The 16,377-nt window shown below is 43.6% G+C and overlaps 2 protein-coding genes across 2 annotated transcripts; one reads left to right on the forward strand and one right to left on the reverse strand.

Moving 5' to 3' along the window:
- Positions 1-309: 309 nt before the first annotated feature.
- Positions 310-14,136, forward strand: LOC124481885 (polycystic kidney disease protein 1-like 2). The gene is made up of 41 exons (XM_047042164.1): positions 310-631; positions 741-899; positions 991-1,179; positions 2,044-2,154; positions 2,267-2,411; positions 2,529-2,758; positions 2,845-3,252; positions 3,333-3,460; positions 3,656-3,803; positions 3,992-4,184; positions 4,281-4,407; positions 4,568-4,709; positions 4,791-5,222; positions 5,334-5,482; positions 5,603-5,782; positions 6,010-6,147; positions 6,312-6,455; positions 6,549-6,673; positions 6,754-6,874; positions 6,956-7,087; positions 7,486-7,711; positions 7,867-8,057; positions 8,144-8,374; positions 8,486-8,587; positions 8,689-8,867; positions 9,092-9,238; positions 9,359-9,558; positions 9,658-9,893; positions 9,975-10,197; positions 10,392-10,867; positions 10,965-11,061; positions 11,165-11,305; positions 11,397-11,582; positions 11,687-12,017; positions 12,113-12,246; positions 12,336-12,463; positions 12,564-12,724; positions 12,936-13,152; positions 13,252-13,353; positions 13,447-13,578; positions 13,695-14,136. Exons 1-41 carry the CDS (start codon positions 310-312, stop codon positions 13,842-13,844), a joined length of 7,713 nt encoding a protein of 2,570 aa, XP_046898120.1. The 3' UTR covers positions 13,845-14,136.
- On the reverse strand, positions 14,033-16,194 carry psmd7 (proteasome 26S subunit, non-ATPase 7). Its single transcript, XM_047042168.1, has 7 exons — positions 16,016-16,194; positions 15,701-15,792; positions 15,490-15,582; positions 15,162-15,259; positions 15,004-15,084; positions 14,762-14,853; positions 14,033-14,642 (listed from the first exon to the last, which is right to left on the reverse strand). Exons 1-7 carry the CDS (start codon positions 16,087-16,089, stop codon positions 14,198-14,200), a joined length of 975 nt encoding a protein of 324 aa, XP_046898124.1. The 5' UTR covers positions 16,090-16,194; the 3' UTR covers positions 14,033-14,197.
- Between the last annotated feature and the right edge of the window lie 183 nt (positions 16,195-16,377).

The following is a 16,377-nucleotide window of genomic DNA, read 5'->3' on the forward strand; positions in this document are numbered from 1 at the left end:
TGTGGAAATAAACTTTAGTGAGGAACCATGATATTTGAGTTTGATTCATTAATTATTTTGGAGCTTTAAGTAGTATTTCCACAAATCACATACTGCAAGTCTTCCACCCAAACAGATATGTTCAAGCGTACTTTTAGCTCAGAGCGTGTTTAAAAGATAATGCATGATTGGTGGACACAACGCCAAAGCACTCAACATGCTGACCCATTGTTGGAGACTGAACAGGTCGTTCTGAAAGGCTTGGATGATGTCACTCTCCTTTAAATAGAGTACACCTCCAGGTCGCCCACAATCCAGGTGAAGGGCAAGATGGAGAGCATGTCTCTCACCCAGCTGCTACTGAGCACGCTCTTCCTTCTCTGTCCATCGGGTGCTGAGGAGGAGACTGAGGCTCTCTCCTGCCCAGAACACCAGCAGGGCTTTGATCGCTCCTGTTATGAGTTTGTGGGTCTCCGGCGTTCTTTCTTCAGTGCTCAGGGTTGGTGTGAGCGAGGTGGAGGACACTTGGCATTCATCCAGAATGAGGAAACCCAGCAGTTCCTTCAGAAACACCTGGAGTCTGAGACGGACTGGTGGCTGGGCCTCGCCCCGGCCTCTGCTAAACTTACTCTGGATTCTTCTGCTGCTGAAGGTAAGAGGACACACAATGGTGTATTTGTAGATGAAACATATTTTTCATGCTACCAAATGACTAGGATGAGGGGAACACTATTCTTTGTGGGGTTATCCACCTTCCTCAGGGCCCCTGTCGTGGCTGGATGGCTTAGATGTCAGCTACTCTAACTGGGTGAGCAGTCCAGCTCCAGGGTCTGGCTGTGCCCACATCCTCAGAAGCTCAGGCTTCCAGTGGGAGGCCACAGCCAACTGCAACCAGGAGTTCACCTTTGTCTGCGAGTTTGGTTGGTATTTTTTGTTGTTTGTTTGTGTGTGGACAGTATGAGACAGAGAGTAATATAATTTAGCTGAATCCCATTTATTTTCTTTTTACAGACTCCGGTCACACTATTGCATGTGCACACCACAACGCCACACTGCAGTGTGGTTCTGGTCAAGTGATAGAGGTTGATGACAGTTTCCATGGTCGTAAAACAGCTCATTACTGCCGTTTGAGCCCCAACCCTTCACCCACATCCACACAGGAAGAGTGCAGCTGGATGGATGTTGTAGATTCAGTAACAGGTACTTAATGGTGCATTTTGTATTATGTCTGAAAGAATATATTTGTTTGATTGTGCGCTAGGTTACATCTCTATCACTTCGTTAAAAGGACTGTGAAAATAGGATACATTTCATCCACACTTTTCTTATCCATGCCTATCTCTACCACATTCACATGCTTTCCTTGACCACTATTAGTTTACATGTTCATTACAGCATAAGGAAACTGTGGATGAGATCATTATGGTCCAGAGTCAACACAATAGTGTGTGATGTAGTTAATCATATAGCTTTCAGATCTTTCAGATGTCAGTCTCCTGATGCAAACATCAGACCATCTATCACAAAGCTGACTGGTGTACATTTAGTTTTGTAGAACCTGTTGTATTCAGAAACCCTGGAGCAGAACTGTAAATATTGTAAAACAAACACAGCTCCGAAAAAGAGCTCAGAAAAAATGTGCCCAACATGAAATTTAATTCCACTTATGCAAGCAATGTTGACAAAGCATAACAAAAGATGTATTTGTGTCAGACAGAAAATCCTGATAACCATAGAGATGATAATAGCAGGTAGAGAGACTGAAATTAAAGCAACTAGATATCCTTTCTTTTCAAATAACTGGCTTTGGTGTAGTTGATCGAATTCAAACACACTCGCAAATATTGACCGAAGCATTTAGGATTTTTGCTTAAGCTTGTGTTAAATCTATGAATGGCAAACATATAGAGCATTTATGATACTAATGGACATCAGTCTGCGCTGTTCAAACTATTTTTCATTATTATTGTTATTCCAAAAGCATATATAGTTGTGTAAGTCATCTACAATGAATATGACTGTGTAACTCATTTACTCATCGATTATAAAACTGTGTCATTGCAGGAGATTGTCAGGGGCTGCAGGTGTGCCGGGCTACTGTAGATGTGACCTCTTTTGGTGAACCCTGTCCTGGACTTGGAAGCTACCTGTCTGTGGAGTACCACTGCAAAGAGGGTCAGACCCCACACCCACACCCGAAGCACCCACACACACACACATGCACTAACATTCCCACACAAGGGTTTCAAGGGTCAAGATAGACATTAACTTAGTCTCTGGTTGACAGCTCTGCGTTTATCACTGAGAAAGAAGGCAGTGGTCCATGAAAACATCACGGCCACCGTGAAATGGCTCCTCCAACCATTCCAGGGCGACCTCACCTGCACCCTGAGGGCTGGAGATGGACACCTTTTCAGTCCCAACACTAATGAGTTTGTTGGAACACTTCAACATCTCAGTCTAGCTACATTGAAAGCATTATTATTATTTTTACCACCCACAAATAGATGTGAAAAATAAATGGTACTACTGTATATTTTTCCCATTAGGTTAGAGAGCAGTGTGGTTTATAAATACAGCCATCCAGGAGTCTATTTGGTTTTGGTGGAGTGTAGTACCAGTGAATGGCATGTTACGGTTCAGAAAACCATCACCATTCAGGAGCCTGTCGGAGAGTTTGGTGTCATCAAATGCTACAGCCAAAACCACTCAACAGATGGAGCCAACTGCAAAGGTCTCTATGGAACCCTATTGCGAATCCAGGTAGAAGTGGAAGCTGGTGGGTATTACCTTAACCAACGCAATCCAACATTGACCAATTTAGGACCAAATCTTGAACGCCTAAGACAACACTTCTGTCAACAGGTACAAATGTGACCTATAGAATCCAGAGTGGGGACACGTTGGTGTCTCACTCCTCTGTGGTCAGAGGAATCGTTCCCCACAACATTACAGTGGCTCCAGAGGTTCAGGAGCAGCTTGGGTCCGGCTGCCACCACCTAAGCCTGAAGGCGTCCAATGGGGTCACGACCCCCGGAGTGTCCACAGAGCTGCAGGTGTGCCTGCTGGAGCCAGTGGAAGGCTTGCAGGCCTCCTTGCTGCTAGAGGAGGGCCAGTGTCCAGACTCCCACCTCCCCATCAGTGTCTCTCTGGAGCGTGGAGCTCCAGCACAGCTCCTGTTCTCTGTGACTGGAGACAACAAGACATTCTCTGAGACCAGACCCATGCACAACAGCAGTCTGCAAGTTTACAACATCACATCAACAGTACAAGGTAATCATACTCATACACAGACAACACATTACAGGTAGTTTATTTTTCTCATGCAGTAAGACTGGATGTTTCTGTTACAGGAGATTTTCAGGTGAAACTCAAAGCCTGGAATGTCTTCTCCGACATGGAGGTGGATGTGGAATTATGGAACTTGACCGCTACCTGTGACAACAATTTTGAACCATCCAATAAAGAGGATGGAATCACAGTATGCAAAATTGAATTATATTTACTTCTTTTTTCATGAATGGATAACCTAGACTTTCAAACTTTCTAAATAAGTACAATAATTTCTTGCAGAATTTTAACACACTCAGGCTACATAGCAATAAATGAAGTACTGAATTAAAACAAACCGTTGTGACTAATGCATATCTTACATTTCAATTCATGCCTTCTGAAGAAGGAGGACCATATAATAATTCCCAGGGCCGCCATGTCTATTACTGTCACTCCATCCCCTGTTGTTGACTACAGTAATAGTGTCACACTTGGTTTAACTGGCAACAATGGAATCAATGGAGGAAATAAACTGTATTCGTGGCAATGCCGTAAGAAAACACTCTATAGTAAACAACCTTTCACAAAGGTTCAGGTTTAGCTTAGTCTGTCAAATGTATAGGACAATGTCAAATGTATAGGACAGTCATTTATTTACAGTATATTAATAGAGATATGTATTCCTTGAACAGAAATGGTATGTTTAAGTATGGTCTTTTTTCACATTTGTTTCCTACAGAGACTTCATGTAAATGTGATCAACAAGTTAATATGGTGCAGACTTTGAACATTCAGGCCAGCTGTCTTCCAGACCCTTTCTCTTATTATGTTTATACATTTACTATATGGAACAGTAATGGTATCAGCATTGGCAATGGCAATTCTGAATGCATCACCGTCACACCACAGGCATACTCAGGAGTCAGAATCATGTAAGTTGGGTAATTGCAGAGTTCTAACCTCAAACTTTCTGAGGCATCCCTGAGGATATGATAGTCACATATTTTGTTTGTATTGTCATTTTCCAGTTGTCTTGATAATTGCAACCTAGTGGATGTAAACACAGACGTCTTGGTGGGACTGGAATGCACAAGTTGTCCCACAGTGGTCTGGAGTATCGAGGATTTCAGACCTTATAATGCCTTAAATCTAACGGTGAGTCCGAGATACCTTATTTCATTTCTAAAAAGAATGTTGTTTTCCAGACATTTAAATCACTGTGTTTTTGACAGTATGTTGCAATCCCCTAAATATCTTGAGTGGTGTTTTAAGCACCATAAAACCAGTAAAGTAACATGTGTGACTCTTCTCTCAGGGACCCATCAAAGACTGCCATGAACAGGCAGTAACAAAACCCCTGATACTGAACAGTAATGGTGTCACTCAATACAAATTGATGAGTAGTTATCTAAAAAGTGCCCAGGCCATATCTGAAAATATTATAATTGTAGCTTATGGTGGGTATTGTTTTTAATAAAGTCAGCTAAAAGTAATTATTGGGTGACTATCCTTGACAGTCATATCTTGTTCCATCTCAGATAAGACAACTCCTGGCTACGCCAAGTACATCGTCCAGATACCAAGTTCAACCACCTCTCCTGTGACCACCACTTCCCCTGTAACCATCACCACCTCTCCCGTAACCATCACCACCTCTCCCGTAACCACTACCTCCCCTGTAACCATCACCACCTCTCCTGTGACCACTACCTCCACTGTAACCATCACCACCTCTCCTGTAACCACTACCTCCCCTGTAACCATCACCACCTCTCCTGTAACCACTACCTCCCCTGTAACAATCACCACTTCCCCTGTAACCATCACCACCTCCCCTTTAACTGCTACCAACTCAATCTCTTTTGGGTGTAGCATTTCCCCTTCAAAGGGCACCGTTCTCAGTGCTTTCAATATCACCTGCACACAAGCCTCTTGCACGGACTGTCAGTACTGTTTCCAGACTGACAGTGGTGAGTATCTTAGTGTGGCAGTATTTCTCATCCAGTGGACTTTCTGACTAAGAAAGAAAATAAATTTGTGCCTTTGATCTGAAGAGCAAAACACTTTCCTGCGTTTCCCAGATATGCACCTTCGCTGTAGTGATGTAAGCAAAGTGAACTCCATCTACCTCCCCGTTGGCGAGAGCATCAACAACTACAAACTATCGATAGTTGCTACAGTCACAGACAAGATCACAAAGACCAAAAGCAACACCATCATCACAACTGAGGTTTGTCATGATCAACTCGTATGTAGTCCTTCTTCCTCGGGCCTGCTCTCGATGCTCTTTGCAGCTTTACCACGTTCCCGTGTGGAGTCATCCGTACTGTTCTGGTTGTCATGTGAACAGGTGCGTCCGGAAAACTCCAGCTCTACAGTGCAGGAGCTCCAGTCTGCGGTGGTGGACTCTGTAGCCCAGCTGCAGCAGCAGGGGCTGCTCTCTGGAGAGAACCTGGGACAGATGTTCCAGTCTGTGTCTGACATGCTGAACGAGAACAACGACGACGAGCAGAAGGAAGACAGGGAAAAGGTGGGACTGTAGGAGAGATGAGATATTGTGTTATGGTCAAACAAGACGCAATGTATGATGGACAGAAATGATTATACAATTGCACACTCGTTAGTTTGAAGTTGAGGTCACCCAGATGTGGATTTGATCAAATCACAATTTCTACTGCTGTCCACATTACACACATTTCCATGTTAAGTAACGGGTCTTTTACAAAGTCTCTTTAACAAAGACATCTCTCTGCTAAGCTAAGAGAGCAGATGCTGACCATAATTACTGAAGAGGAGAAGGTCGCCCCCTGCAGGACCCCACAGAGTGTGCAGGTGACAGCCAGAGCAGTCTCAGGACTCACCAAACAGAGCAGTGAGCTCACTACCAAAGCCCAGGTACGCCTGAAAAGAATATGCCTGATTGCATCAACAACAAAAAAACATCAGCCATACGTAAAATGTACACAAAACGATCACTTCGTCAATTTGACCTCATGAACCATCGTTCAGTGAAACTATGTTCTCGCTAGTTTGTGAGTTGTGTTGTGCGTGTGCTTCAGAAACAGGCAGGTTCTCTGGTGGCAGACCTCAGTTCCTCCCTTCTCGCCATGAACATCATTCAGGAAGATGGAAGGGGTGATGTGTTGAATGCCGCAATTGCAATAGTACAGGTGGATAGCAACCTTTTAGAGTTCTCTTCAAATGTAAGCAAACCTTTTTTACCTTTTTTTACCTTTATTACTTAGATGGTAGAAATGGCCACTGCCCTCCCTAAATACCCAACCTGTCTTTCACAGAGAACCATCTCGGACTATATTGTCAGTAGCTTGGCCTATGTACAGAGCGTATTGTTGATTGGAAAAAAGGTCAACGAGGTGCCGACCACTATACGCACTGCTAAGATCAGTGTGTATGTTAAAAGGTATGAGAAGTGTGTGGATAGGAAATTTAAAATATATAACACCCACTAGTAGTAATGCCTTTCGTTGTGTTTTTTTCCAGAGCATCTCCAGAAACACTTCAAATGCAGTCGATCGTCGTTCCCAAGAACACCTCCTCCAGCTTCTCTTTCCCTCCACTGCCTTCTGGCATCCTTCCTCTGGAGGAACCGGTGGATGTGCGGGTAAGACTGTGAGAGAATAACGAGAGAGAAGTTTGTTCTGTTGCTAATATTATTCTCCCCTTTTCCATTTCTGTTTTTCAGATGCTGAGTTTGGCAAATAATCCTTTCTCTTGGAGTCAAGAAGGAAACATCAGCGGTGTTGTCGGCTCAATGTCTATCAGCAAAGAAAATGGCTCAGTCATTCCCATAGAGAACTTGGCTGAGGAGATAGAGGTCAGAGCAATACGACATGTCATCATGACTGAATCGATGAACACATTGTTTGGAATGTACAACATTTACTTTATTGTATACCTAATGGATATCATCGACCAGTAGACGCGGTGTCATGTTTGCGATGATATTGGATTAAATGGAAAATTATAAATCCTACAAGTCATCAACAGTTTGGAATGTTCTTCTAATAAAGAGTCCGATACAGAAGAATGTCTTTATCAATTGATAGACGCACATAAAGCTGATGGTATTGTAGAACTGCCATAGTATGAACATTTCAACAACCTCTTTTTTCATAGAAAACTATTTATGAAACTATGGAAACCTCACCTAAAGCATCATACAAATGTGTAAGAAGCTCACTTGTTTGTCAAATACTTCCCTTTTAATCACAGATATTATTGCCCAGGCTGGATGGAGAACAGGTGAACAGTACAATCTTGAACCTGAGTAACTACAGCACTCTGAAGATCAACGTTACTTCACCTGATGTGACGCTGGTGCTGAGGATGGAGCCATCAGAGGACTTGACCTTTAAACTGTTCCTGGGTGATAAGAACTACCCCACCACAGCGGATTATGTAGCTAAGACTCAGATGCCACATCAGGGTAGCAAACGAGGTACAGTAGGTGTAAAATCTTCTGAATAGTTTGTTACCAGGGTATTCTACATTGTTGGTACAGGAGAGAATCATGTTTTTAGTCTCTCTCATATACACCTCTGGAAACAATGGGGACATTTACGTTTTTTATCTGGTTTATCATGTGTATCTAAGAGGAGATGTACATATGGGTGCTGGCTCCCAGTGATAGAGGAGGACATGTCGGGGAGCACTACCTTGTGGTGCAACCCATTGTGGAGGCAGGGGTTAAATCAGTAAATGCCAGCGTGTCTGTCACCTCCATTGCTGCCCAGTGCAAGTATTGGAATGAGTCTCAATCAGCTTGGAGTGAAGCCGGCTGCAGGGTAAGTACATCACACCTAATGAGCAACTCGCAAATTAAGCAATATTGGTCTAATTCTGATGGCTGATCTGGCTCTGGTTTTTCCAGGTTGGCCCTCTCACCACCCCGTTTGTCACTCAGTGCCTATGTAACCACCTGACCTTCTTTGGAAGCTCTTTCTTCGTCATGCCCAACGTTGTGGATGTGTCTCGCACCGCAGAGCTCTTCTCTACCTTCACTGAAAACCCAGTGGTTGTGTGCTTTGTGGGCGCCATCTTTGTAGCTTATCTCCTGGTGGTTGTGTGGGCACGCAGGAAAGACATCAAGGATACTGCCAAGGTCTCTCTCAAAAGGCCATAAAAAACCATAAAGCAGAATCACTATTGTTGGTGTGGCAATATAACATTTTCAGTGTTTGTATGTGTGTAAGATACCTCAAATTGTGTCCAGGTAAAGGTAACAGTACTGGAGGACAACGACCCTTTGGCTGAGTATGGCTACATGCTGAACATCAGCACAGGACATCGACGTGGTGCCTCCACCTCAGCTCAGGTCAGACAACTTCAGAGTCCAGCCCCACAACAACAACAACAACAACAACAACACAGGGTGCCACAACAACTTCAGCTAGGTAAACTGTTTCCCCTTTACAGGTAACCGTGACTCTGCTGGGCACAGAGGGGGAGAGTGAGCCCCACCACCTCACTGACCCTGACAAACCTGTGTTTGAGAGGGGTGCAGTAGATACCTTCCTGCTGACCACCCCCTTCTCCCTGGGGGAACTGCAGAGCATCAGGGTGTGGCACGACAACTCTGGACAACACCCTAGCTGGTAGGGAGTGGGCAAGAAAATCACATTTTGTTGAATGAAGAGAGGAACCAATACATTCACACATACTCTTGTGGTGTATTTCAATATAACAAGAACAATAATAATAACAACTATAATAATAATAATAACAACAATAATAGCATGAATAATTTGAATTAACTGAATGTATATACCGTAATGCAGATATTTTCCGGATGCACAGATGAAATCATGTTTTCCTGTAGGTACATAAACAAAGTAATGGTGCAAGATTTACAAACTGGGCAGAAGTGGCATTTCCTCTGTAACTCCTGGCTTGCGATCGATATGGGAGACTGCCTTCTGGATAGATCCTTCCCTGTTGCCACTGAAATGGATCTGAAGAGATTTAGGTGAGATGAAAAGGACCATCCTGTAATTGATCTAAGAACCCTAGAATATCTCCTCTGATATTCAGTCTTCATGATGTCTTCAAGTACAGTTCATATCGATTGTACACTGCATCTTTTCAGTAACCTGTTCTTCATGAAGACAGCCAAGGACTTCCGTGATGGTCACATCTGGTTCTCTGTGATCAGCCGTCCTCCAAACAGCACCTTCACATGTGTGCAGCGAGTATCATGCTGTTTTTCTCTGCTGCTCTGCACCATGTTGTCCAATATCATGTTCTATGGCATCCCAACTGACCCCTCTGAACAAACAATGGACCTGGGTAAGATATTATCCACAGAATTGGTGCTCCACAACGTGTCTGGACTTTAAAGTGATTAACGCATTCTATCAATTTGTCCCTTTATCTGTCACTCTGAAGGTCAAATTGAGTTCACCTGGCAACAAGTGATGATTGGAGTTCAAAGTTCTATCATCATGTTCCCCATCAATCTGCTGATTGTGAGTATCTTCAGAAACACCCGCCCCCGAGAGAAGAAGCCTGGTCAACCCAAGACAGAGGCCTCCAAGCAGGGGAAGACTGGCCGCGTGTCTCCATCACAGCCTCCTTCTCCACAGATGGAACACGAGGACATCACACCAGACACTGTCATCAAGGTAGACTTATCTGGATAATTCTTTCACCCTTCTGTCAGTCTGAAGGTTTTCTTCAGGTAGCACGTTTGTTCATTTTCGTAGGACATCAAGAGGATAGCCCAGTCTCTCTCCAAGGCCATGAAGAGCCCCATGCCTCGTCTGGACTTGGAGCTGGGGTCTGGACGACAGGCTGACATCAACACTCTGCTCTCTCTGGTGGAGGACATTATCAGACAGCAGAACCGTGCAGGTGGAGAGTTCTACACTGATGTCTGCAAGAGAGAAGGATCTGTACTTCTGTCTTTAGGTTCAGTTGAACTTCAAGGTAACAGTTTTACCCTCAAAACATTTCAGTAGGTTGTTGCATCTGTAACTTTATATACTTGACCAGAACATTTGTTTGGGATGTCTCTGCTCTAATGATGATTGGAGACATCTGAACTTCACTAATGAATATTAAATGAAAGAAAAATGTATTTGGTCGGTGTTTAAGCCTAGGGATGTTCCTTGTGATATTAGACAGCAGCTTGTGTGGGAGCCCTGAGAAAACTGCAGACAGGAGCCAGAAACGGAGCAGCAACAGTCAGTATCTGTACAGGCAGCTCCGCCATGTTGAGAAGGAGTTGAGTCTACTGGGACCCTCTCGCTTCCCTAACCCACACAGCTATCAGCGGGCTGTGCAGCAGGTCCAGGGGATGAAGGGATTGCTGGAGTCCCATCTCTCTTCCTCCAGCCTTGGAGGGGACCAGCCAGCTCGCAGCATCAGCACAGCAGAGAGCCTTGACGAGGACACCAGCAAGAGGAAGTGCTGTCAAGGAGGGTTGCCGTGGTGGTTTGTGTTTGTGGGCTGGATACTGGTGCTAGCCACTAGCGGTGTGTCAGGATTCTTCACTATGATGTATGGACTGCATTATGGGAAGGAGCGCTCCGTCAGCTGGCTCATATCTATGGTTGTGTCCTTCTTTGAGAGCCTCTTTATCACACAACCTCTTAAGGTCAGTCACATCAGGTTAGGTCACAATGATACATTCCATTATATCTACCTACTAATCCATATGACAGGGTTGTTTCATGTGCGTTTCTTCAAAACAGGTGCTAGGATTTGCTGTCTTCTTTGCTCTTGTGCTCAAGAAAGTTGATCAGGAAAAATATGGTGATCCTAAGGTCGATGGAATGCTCAGAAACCCAGGTACTTAACATTCAGGTTTAACCATACCCTCCTGTTGAATTAACAGTACAGTATCTGACAACTACTACAAAGAGGTCCAAAACACAGCCTTTTCTACCCCCAGATGAAGCTGGTGCAATGCGGGCAGCCAGGAGAGACAGCACATGCAGCTTCTACCAACCCCCTCCTCCAAGTGACATTGAAAAAATGAGGAACAACATGATGAAAGAACAGAAGGTCTTTGCCCACATCAGGGAGATTCTAAGTGAGTGGGACCTCTTATTGTAGATGTTGCTGTTTCATCAATTTTTTGTGGATGAAAACCCCTTGAAGACTAACTCTGTGTCTTGTTCAAGCCTACATGGGGTTTATGTGGATGTTACTCCTGGTGGCATATGGCCAGAGGGATCCCAATGCTTACTTCTTGACTCGACACATCCAGCAGAGCTTCAGCCAAGGAATTTCTGACAACATGAGTCCTGGTGATGTGTTCACCTGGGCAAACACCTCTCTACTAAACAACCTGTTTGGAGAATATCCAGGTAACATTTTGTGTTATAAAGTGAAATATTCAACTGAAAAGCTACGGCAAATGCCATATGGGAACAGAGCAGTGTCCTGAGCATAATCCCCTTGTCTGGAATAGGTTTCATCACAGATGGGAACTCCAAACTGGTGGGTAATGCCCGCCTTCGCCAGGTGAGGGTACAGAAGAACTCGTGCCGTGTTCCCCGCTCCATGCGCCAGTCTGTGCCTGACTGCCATGCTCCCTACTCATGGGAGGTGGAGGACATGGGCTCCTATGGGCCCGGCTGGAACCGCTCTGTGGGGGACAACTCCTCAGTGAGCCTTCGCAGCCCATGGAAGTACCAGAGCCAGGCCCGACTGAGGTCATATCCTGTCTGGGGTAGTTTGGTTCTCTACAGAGGAGGCGGCTTTGTGGAGGAACTGGGCCCAGACTCATACAATGCCAGCAGGTACAGAGTTTTTTGTACTAAAGTACTACTCCCTGTTAAGTGTAAAGACAACCATGAAGTGTGAATTAATCCTTGCTTTATCCTTGTTTCTACAGAACCATTCAGTACCTGTTTGACAGCACCTGGATTGACATGTACACCCGGGCAGTCTTCATAGAATTCACTGTGTATAATGCCAATGTCAACCTCTTCTGCATTGCCACTCTCATGCTGGAAACCTCTGCTGTAGGTGAGTGACTGTGTCTGAGATCAGCACATGACCTTGTCATGTGGTTTTCACATTAACAAAGGTGGTTTACTGTACATGTCATCTTTCAGGGGCGTTCCAGTTCCGCAGTGAGCTGCAGAGTGTTCGTCTTTACCAATCGACTGGTGGTCTTCACATCTTTGTCATGGCCTCTGAGGTCGTCTACTTTCTCTTCATCCTGTATTATATGTTTGTTCAGGTGAGCGACTGAAGTACACGCTAATGTCAAAGATATACTTTTGGTATTCCTTTGTACTGCTGAGGTACAGTAGTGGAACACTTATCTGGCCTCCTCACAGGGCAAGCTGATGAAGCAGCACAAGTGGGGTTACTTCAGGAGCAAGTTTAACCTGGTGGAGCTGGCTATCATCATCCTGAGCTGGAGTGCTCTGTCTGTCTTTATCAAGAGGACTCTTCAGGGGAACAGGGACATGGCCTACTACCACGACCACAAAGACGAGTTAGTTCATAACTATTATAACTCATAACTATGATCCCATGTGTCTTTTGGTTAGGCATGATACAGGTAAGAGGAGTTGAACTCCTAATGAGGTCATTTGGTCATCACTGGAAGAAGCTCTGGATGTTACTGTTAAATAGTACTTTCTATTATCTGAATGTGTAATGTGACACCAGTTTGAATTCAAAGTAGTAAAATGCTCACATTGCAGGTTTGCCAGTTTCCGTGCTACAGCGACTGCTGATGCTGTGCTAGGCTATCTGATAGCCTTCCTGGTTCTGCTGGCGACAGTCAAGCTCTGGCATCTGATGAGGCTCAACTCCAAGCTGCACATGATCACAGCCACACTGCAGAGGGCCTGGACTGACATCTCAGGCTTCCTGGTGGTCATCACCATCATGACTCTTGCCTACTCTATCGTTGTATGGGTGACCTTGGTTGTGTATATGAGGTTGTACAACTTGTACATAAGGATATCTTATAACCAATTCTTATTTCAACTGATTGAATATTATTTTTCTCTCCAGTTTAATTTGCTGTGTGGCTGGAGGCTGTCATCATATAAGACCCTCATGGAAGCTGGTCATAACATGGTCAGTTTGCAGTTGGGCATCTTCAACTATGATGAGGTTGGTTAACCATAAGATTGATCACAGCTACTACTGAGGTGTTTGTGATAAGATGTTCTTCGGTTGGTGGTCTGAATAGTTTTTTAAATCCAGGTTCTGGATTATAATCCAGTATTGGGTGGGTTCCTCATTGGCTCCTGCATCGTGTTCATGACCTTTGTGGTGCTGAACCTTTTCATCTCCGTCATCCTGGTGGCTTTCAGTGAAGAGCAGAAACATCACAAGGTAGTAGCTGTCTTATCTTAGTGTATCAAGTGGCCCTTTAAAAAACCTACCACCAATTTACAGTTTAACAGTTTAAAAAGTGAATTGTCTTCAGAGTGGTCTTGTGTGTTCCCCAGCCCTCTGAAGAGGAGGAGATCGTGGACCTGATGCTGATGAAGCTCTGTGGTTTGTTAGGGATCAAGTGCAAGCAGGGGCAGAAAAACCTTGGAGAGAAGTATACCACTCCCTCTGCCATCAACAAAGAACCCTCCACCATCTCTTTATAGACTCATAACATGCTTAATACATTTATCAAAATCTAAGTATGCATATATAGAATGAATTGATTTAAAAATATATACTTTGTGTTTGCACAATGTTCAACCAAAATGATTTTGAGAGGTAATTGGGTGTTCATGTATAAATCGAACTCAGTCTTCATTGTATTTTGAAAAGATTCACCACCAAACCAAAATATATCCCATTCCGTCTTTAATTCTAAATAAAATACGAGGGTTCTTCTTTTCCCGAAAAAGATAAATACAGTGTCCTGTATACAAAAAAAAAGGGGTAAACAAATACAAACGTAATCTCCACCATAAACAACATAGTTAGATCAGTCCCAACTGGCAGTGCATGCTCATTTCTTCTCCTTTTTATCGTCTTTCTTGGCATCACCCTTCTCCTTCTCTTTATCCTTTTCCTTCTCCTCTTTCTTTTCCTTCTTGCTGTCATCCTTCTCCTGGCCCTCCTTCCTTTCTGCATCTCTGTTGGCAATCTTGTTGTTAATGAGGTTGTGAAGGGCAACAACAGACCGGATGAGGGACGCCAGGTAGACTACCAGCATCTGGTCGTTAGTCTTAAGGTAGAAGGCCTTAATGAACTCCTCCAGATTGACATCTGGTAGCAAGTTGAAAACATCCTGCAGATGGTAGATGATCTGGTGGTTGATGGGTAGCTTGCCCGTGGTCACTTTCTCAAGATAACTTTTGATATCCAGTAACTTGCAGTTAAGTCCCTTTAAGCCGTGGACCTGGTTGGTGATGCGCTGAGACAGGGTGCCAACAGTGGTGTCCTTGATATCCCTGTGCACAGAAAGGAATAATTTAATGAAAATAATTTACACATTGACCATGTATTCATTATCTTCAGCAAAGTGTCTGAGTGGACCATCATTTCAACACTGGTTGAGGAGTAGGGTTACCTAAGTAAATGCTCGACACCCACTTCCTCAGCCTCCTCAGCACCAATTTCACTGGTCACGTGTTCAAATGTCTTTGATGTCGGGGTGCCATCCTGAGAACACATACAGTAGTTAGTAAGCAGATATTGTAATTTATTATGTAATCTTAAAGTACAGTTCCAGTGTTTGGTCAACCGAACCATAGGAATACAGTAAAAGGGCATGCATTATACGGCCAGTCCTTGTGATGATTCAAACCATACATCATGCACTTCCTCCACAGATATGTAGGCCTCTGTTGGCAGACCTAAGTCTTTGGGTTTCACATCGATGATGACTAAGACCTGGAAAAAACAAAAGCAATAATGAACACGCAATACGTCATCATCTGGACATAGTTGCTAAAAAATGCACTACTTACAGAGTTTGTACAGTATTGCTTTATTAGTTCATTGATGGCGATGTCATTCTTATGTAGTTTTGGGCCAGTGTGATACCATCCAACTATTCTTTCCCTTGCTGAAAAAGGAATAAGAAGCACACGATTTAAATAGCATGGTGCATAAGCACAGCTTGAAAACAATCTCTCATACATTATTGTAAAATACTGTTAGAAGTATTTATATGACGTTGTGGTGTGGTTTGTGATGCATGTAAATGTTTCTGATTCTAATCAAGAAACAAGAAGATCATACCAATTGAAATGGATATTATTTTAATTACAAGTGTAATATTTTTATAGTCCTTACCATTAACTTTCTTAAACATCCCGTACATGTTTTCCAAGTAGTCGTGATCCAGGAACCAAACAGAATCGTCCTTGTCATCCTCGTCAAATGGTACTGCAAGGTGGGCATTAGTAAGACGTTTTTAAAGAGGTCTCTTTTGATAACCTAAATACAGGAGACACACGAGGTAGGATATGGAAACTAACACATCTGAGAGCAGTTAACTTCATACCTGCAAAGCTGTTTGACACATCAAGAACCTTCTTATGCCATGAGCCAAGGAGCACACCCACAACCCTCTTCTGACTTCCAATTTTACCGATCCTGGTCAAGAAAGAAAAAACAAAATATAAAAATGTGAGTCATGATAGCTAATCATTAGATGCTGGCAAGACTAGCCGAGCTAAAGGCTATCGCATAAACCAATTGCTTTGCAATGTTAGTTTTCGTAGTGTGCTACACTGAGTGCAGTGTACTGACAGTTAGCCGCCGTCAGACAATGAGTCCACACATTTTCGTGTTGAAAGGCGCATTCAGCATATCTCACCTGTTAAAGTGGTCTACCACACTCAAAAGAACTAAAGGATGGACAACAACGTTTTCTACAGCCAAATCCGGCATGTTGATCGTAAAATTACACAAATTTTGAGAAAAACTGATTTTCTAAGTGCAATGCGACTTCACTAGTTAGCCACTGTTATGTTTCTGTCGCAGAATCCGCGTCATTACCACGTGACTTTAATGATTGCTTTCACTGGGGTTACAGTGCGCTGCAGTTTTGCAGGTTTAAGAAACCAATTCAAAACATCCGAATTTATCAATGACATTAAACAAAATAAGTGTTTGTAATTTGAACAAAGTGGTAACCTTAATGCAAGCATTGTTCAGTTGTCAGTGTTTATTATCATC

The sequence above is a fragment of the Hypomesus transpacificus genome, chromosome 19, assembly GCF_021917145.1.
Source record: "Hypomesus transpacificus isolate Combined female chromosome 19, fHypTra1, whole genome shotgun sequence".
NCBI lineage: Eukaryota > Metazoa > Chordata > Actinopteri > Osmeriformes > Osmeridae > Hypomesus > Hypomesus transpacificus.

Excerpts from the sequence above, each read along its gene's own strand:
- LOC124481885 (XM_047042164.1), top strand. The coding sequence starts at position 310 with ATGGAGAGCATGTCTCTCACCCAGCTGCTACTGAGCACGCTCTTCCTT. Across the intron at positions 3,461-3,655 it reads ATAAAGAGGATGGAATCACA|AAGGAGGACCATATAATAAT; the intron begins GTATGCAAAATT and ends TGCCTTCTGAAG. Across the intron at positions 9,894-9,974 it reads CACCAGACACTGTCATCAAG|GACATCAAGAGGATAGCCCA; the intron begins GTAGACTTATCT and ends TCATTTTCGTAG.
- psmd7 (XM_047042168.1), bottom strand. The coding sequence starts at position 16,089 with ATGCCGGATTTGGCTGTAGAAAACGTTGTTGTCCATCCTTTAGTTCTT. Across the intron at positions 15,793-16,015 it reads GTGGTAGACCACTTTAACAG|GATCGGTAAAATTGGAAGTC; the intron begins GTGAGATATGCT and ends TTTCTTGACCAG. Across the intron at positions 15,583-15,700 it reads TGTGTCAAACAGCTTTGCAG|TACCATTTGACGAGGATGAC; the intron begins GTATGAAGTTAA and ends CCCACCTTGCAG.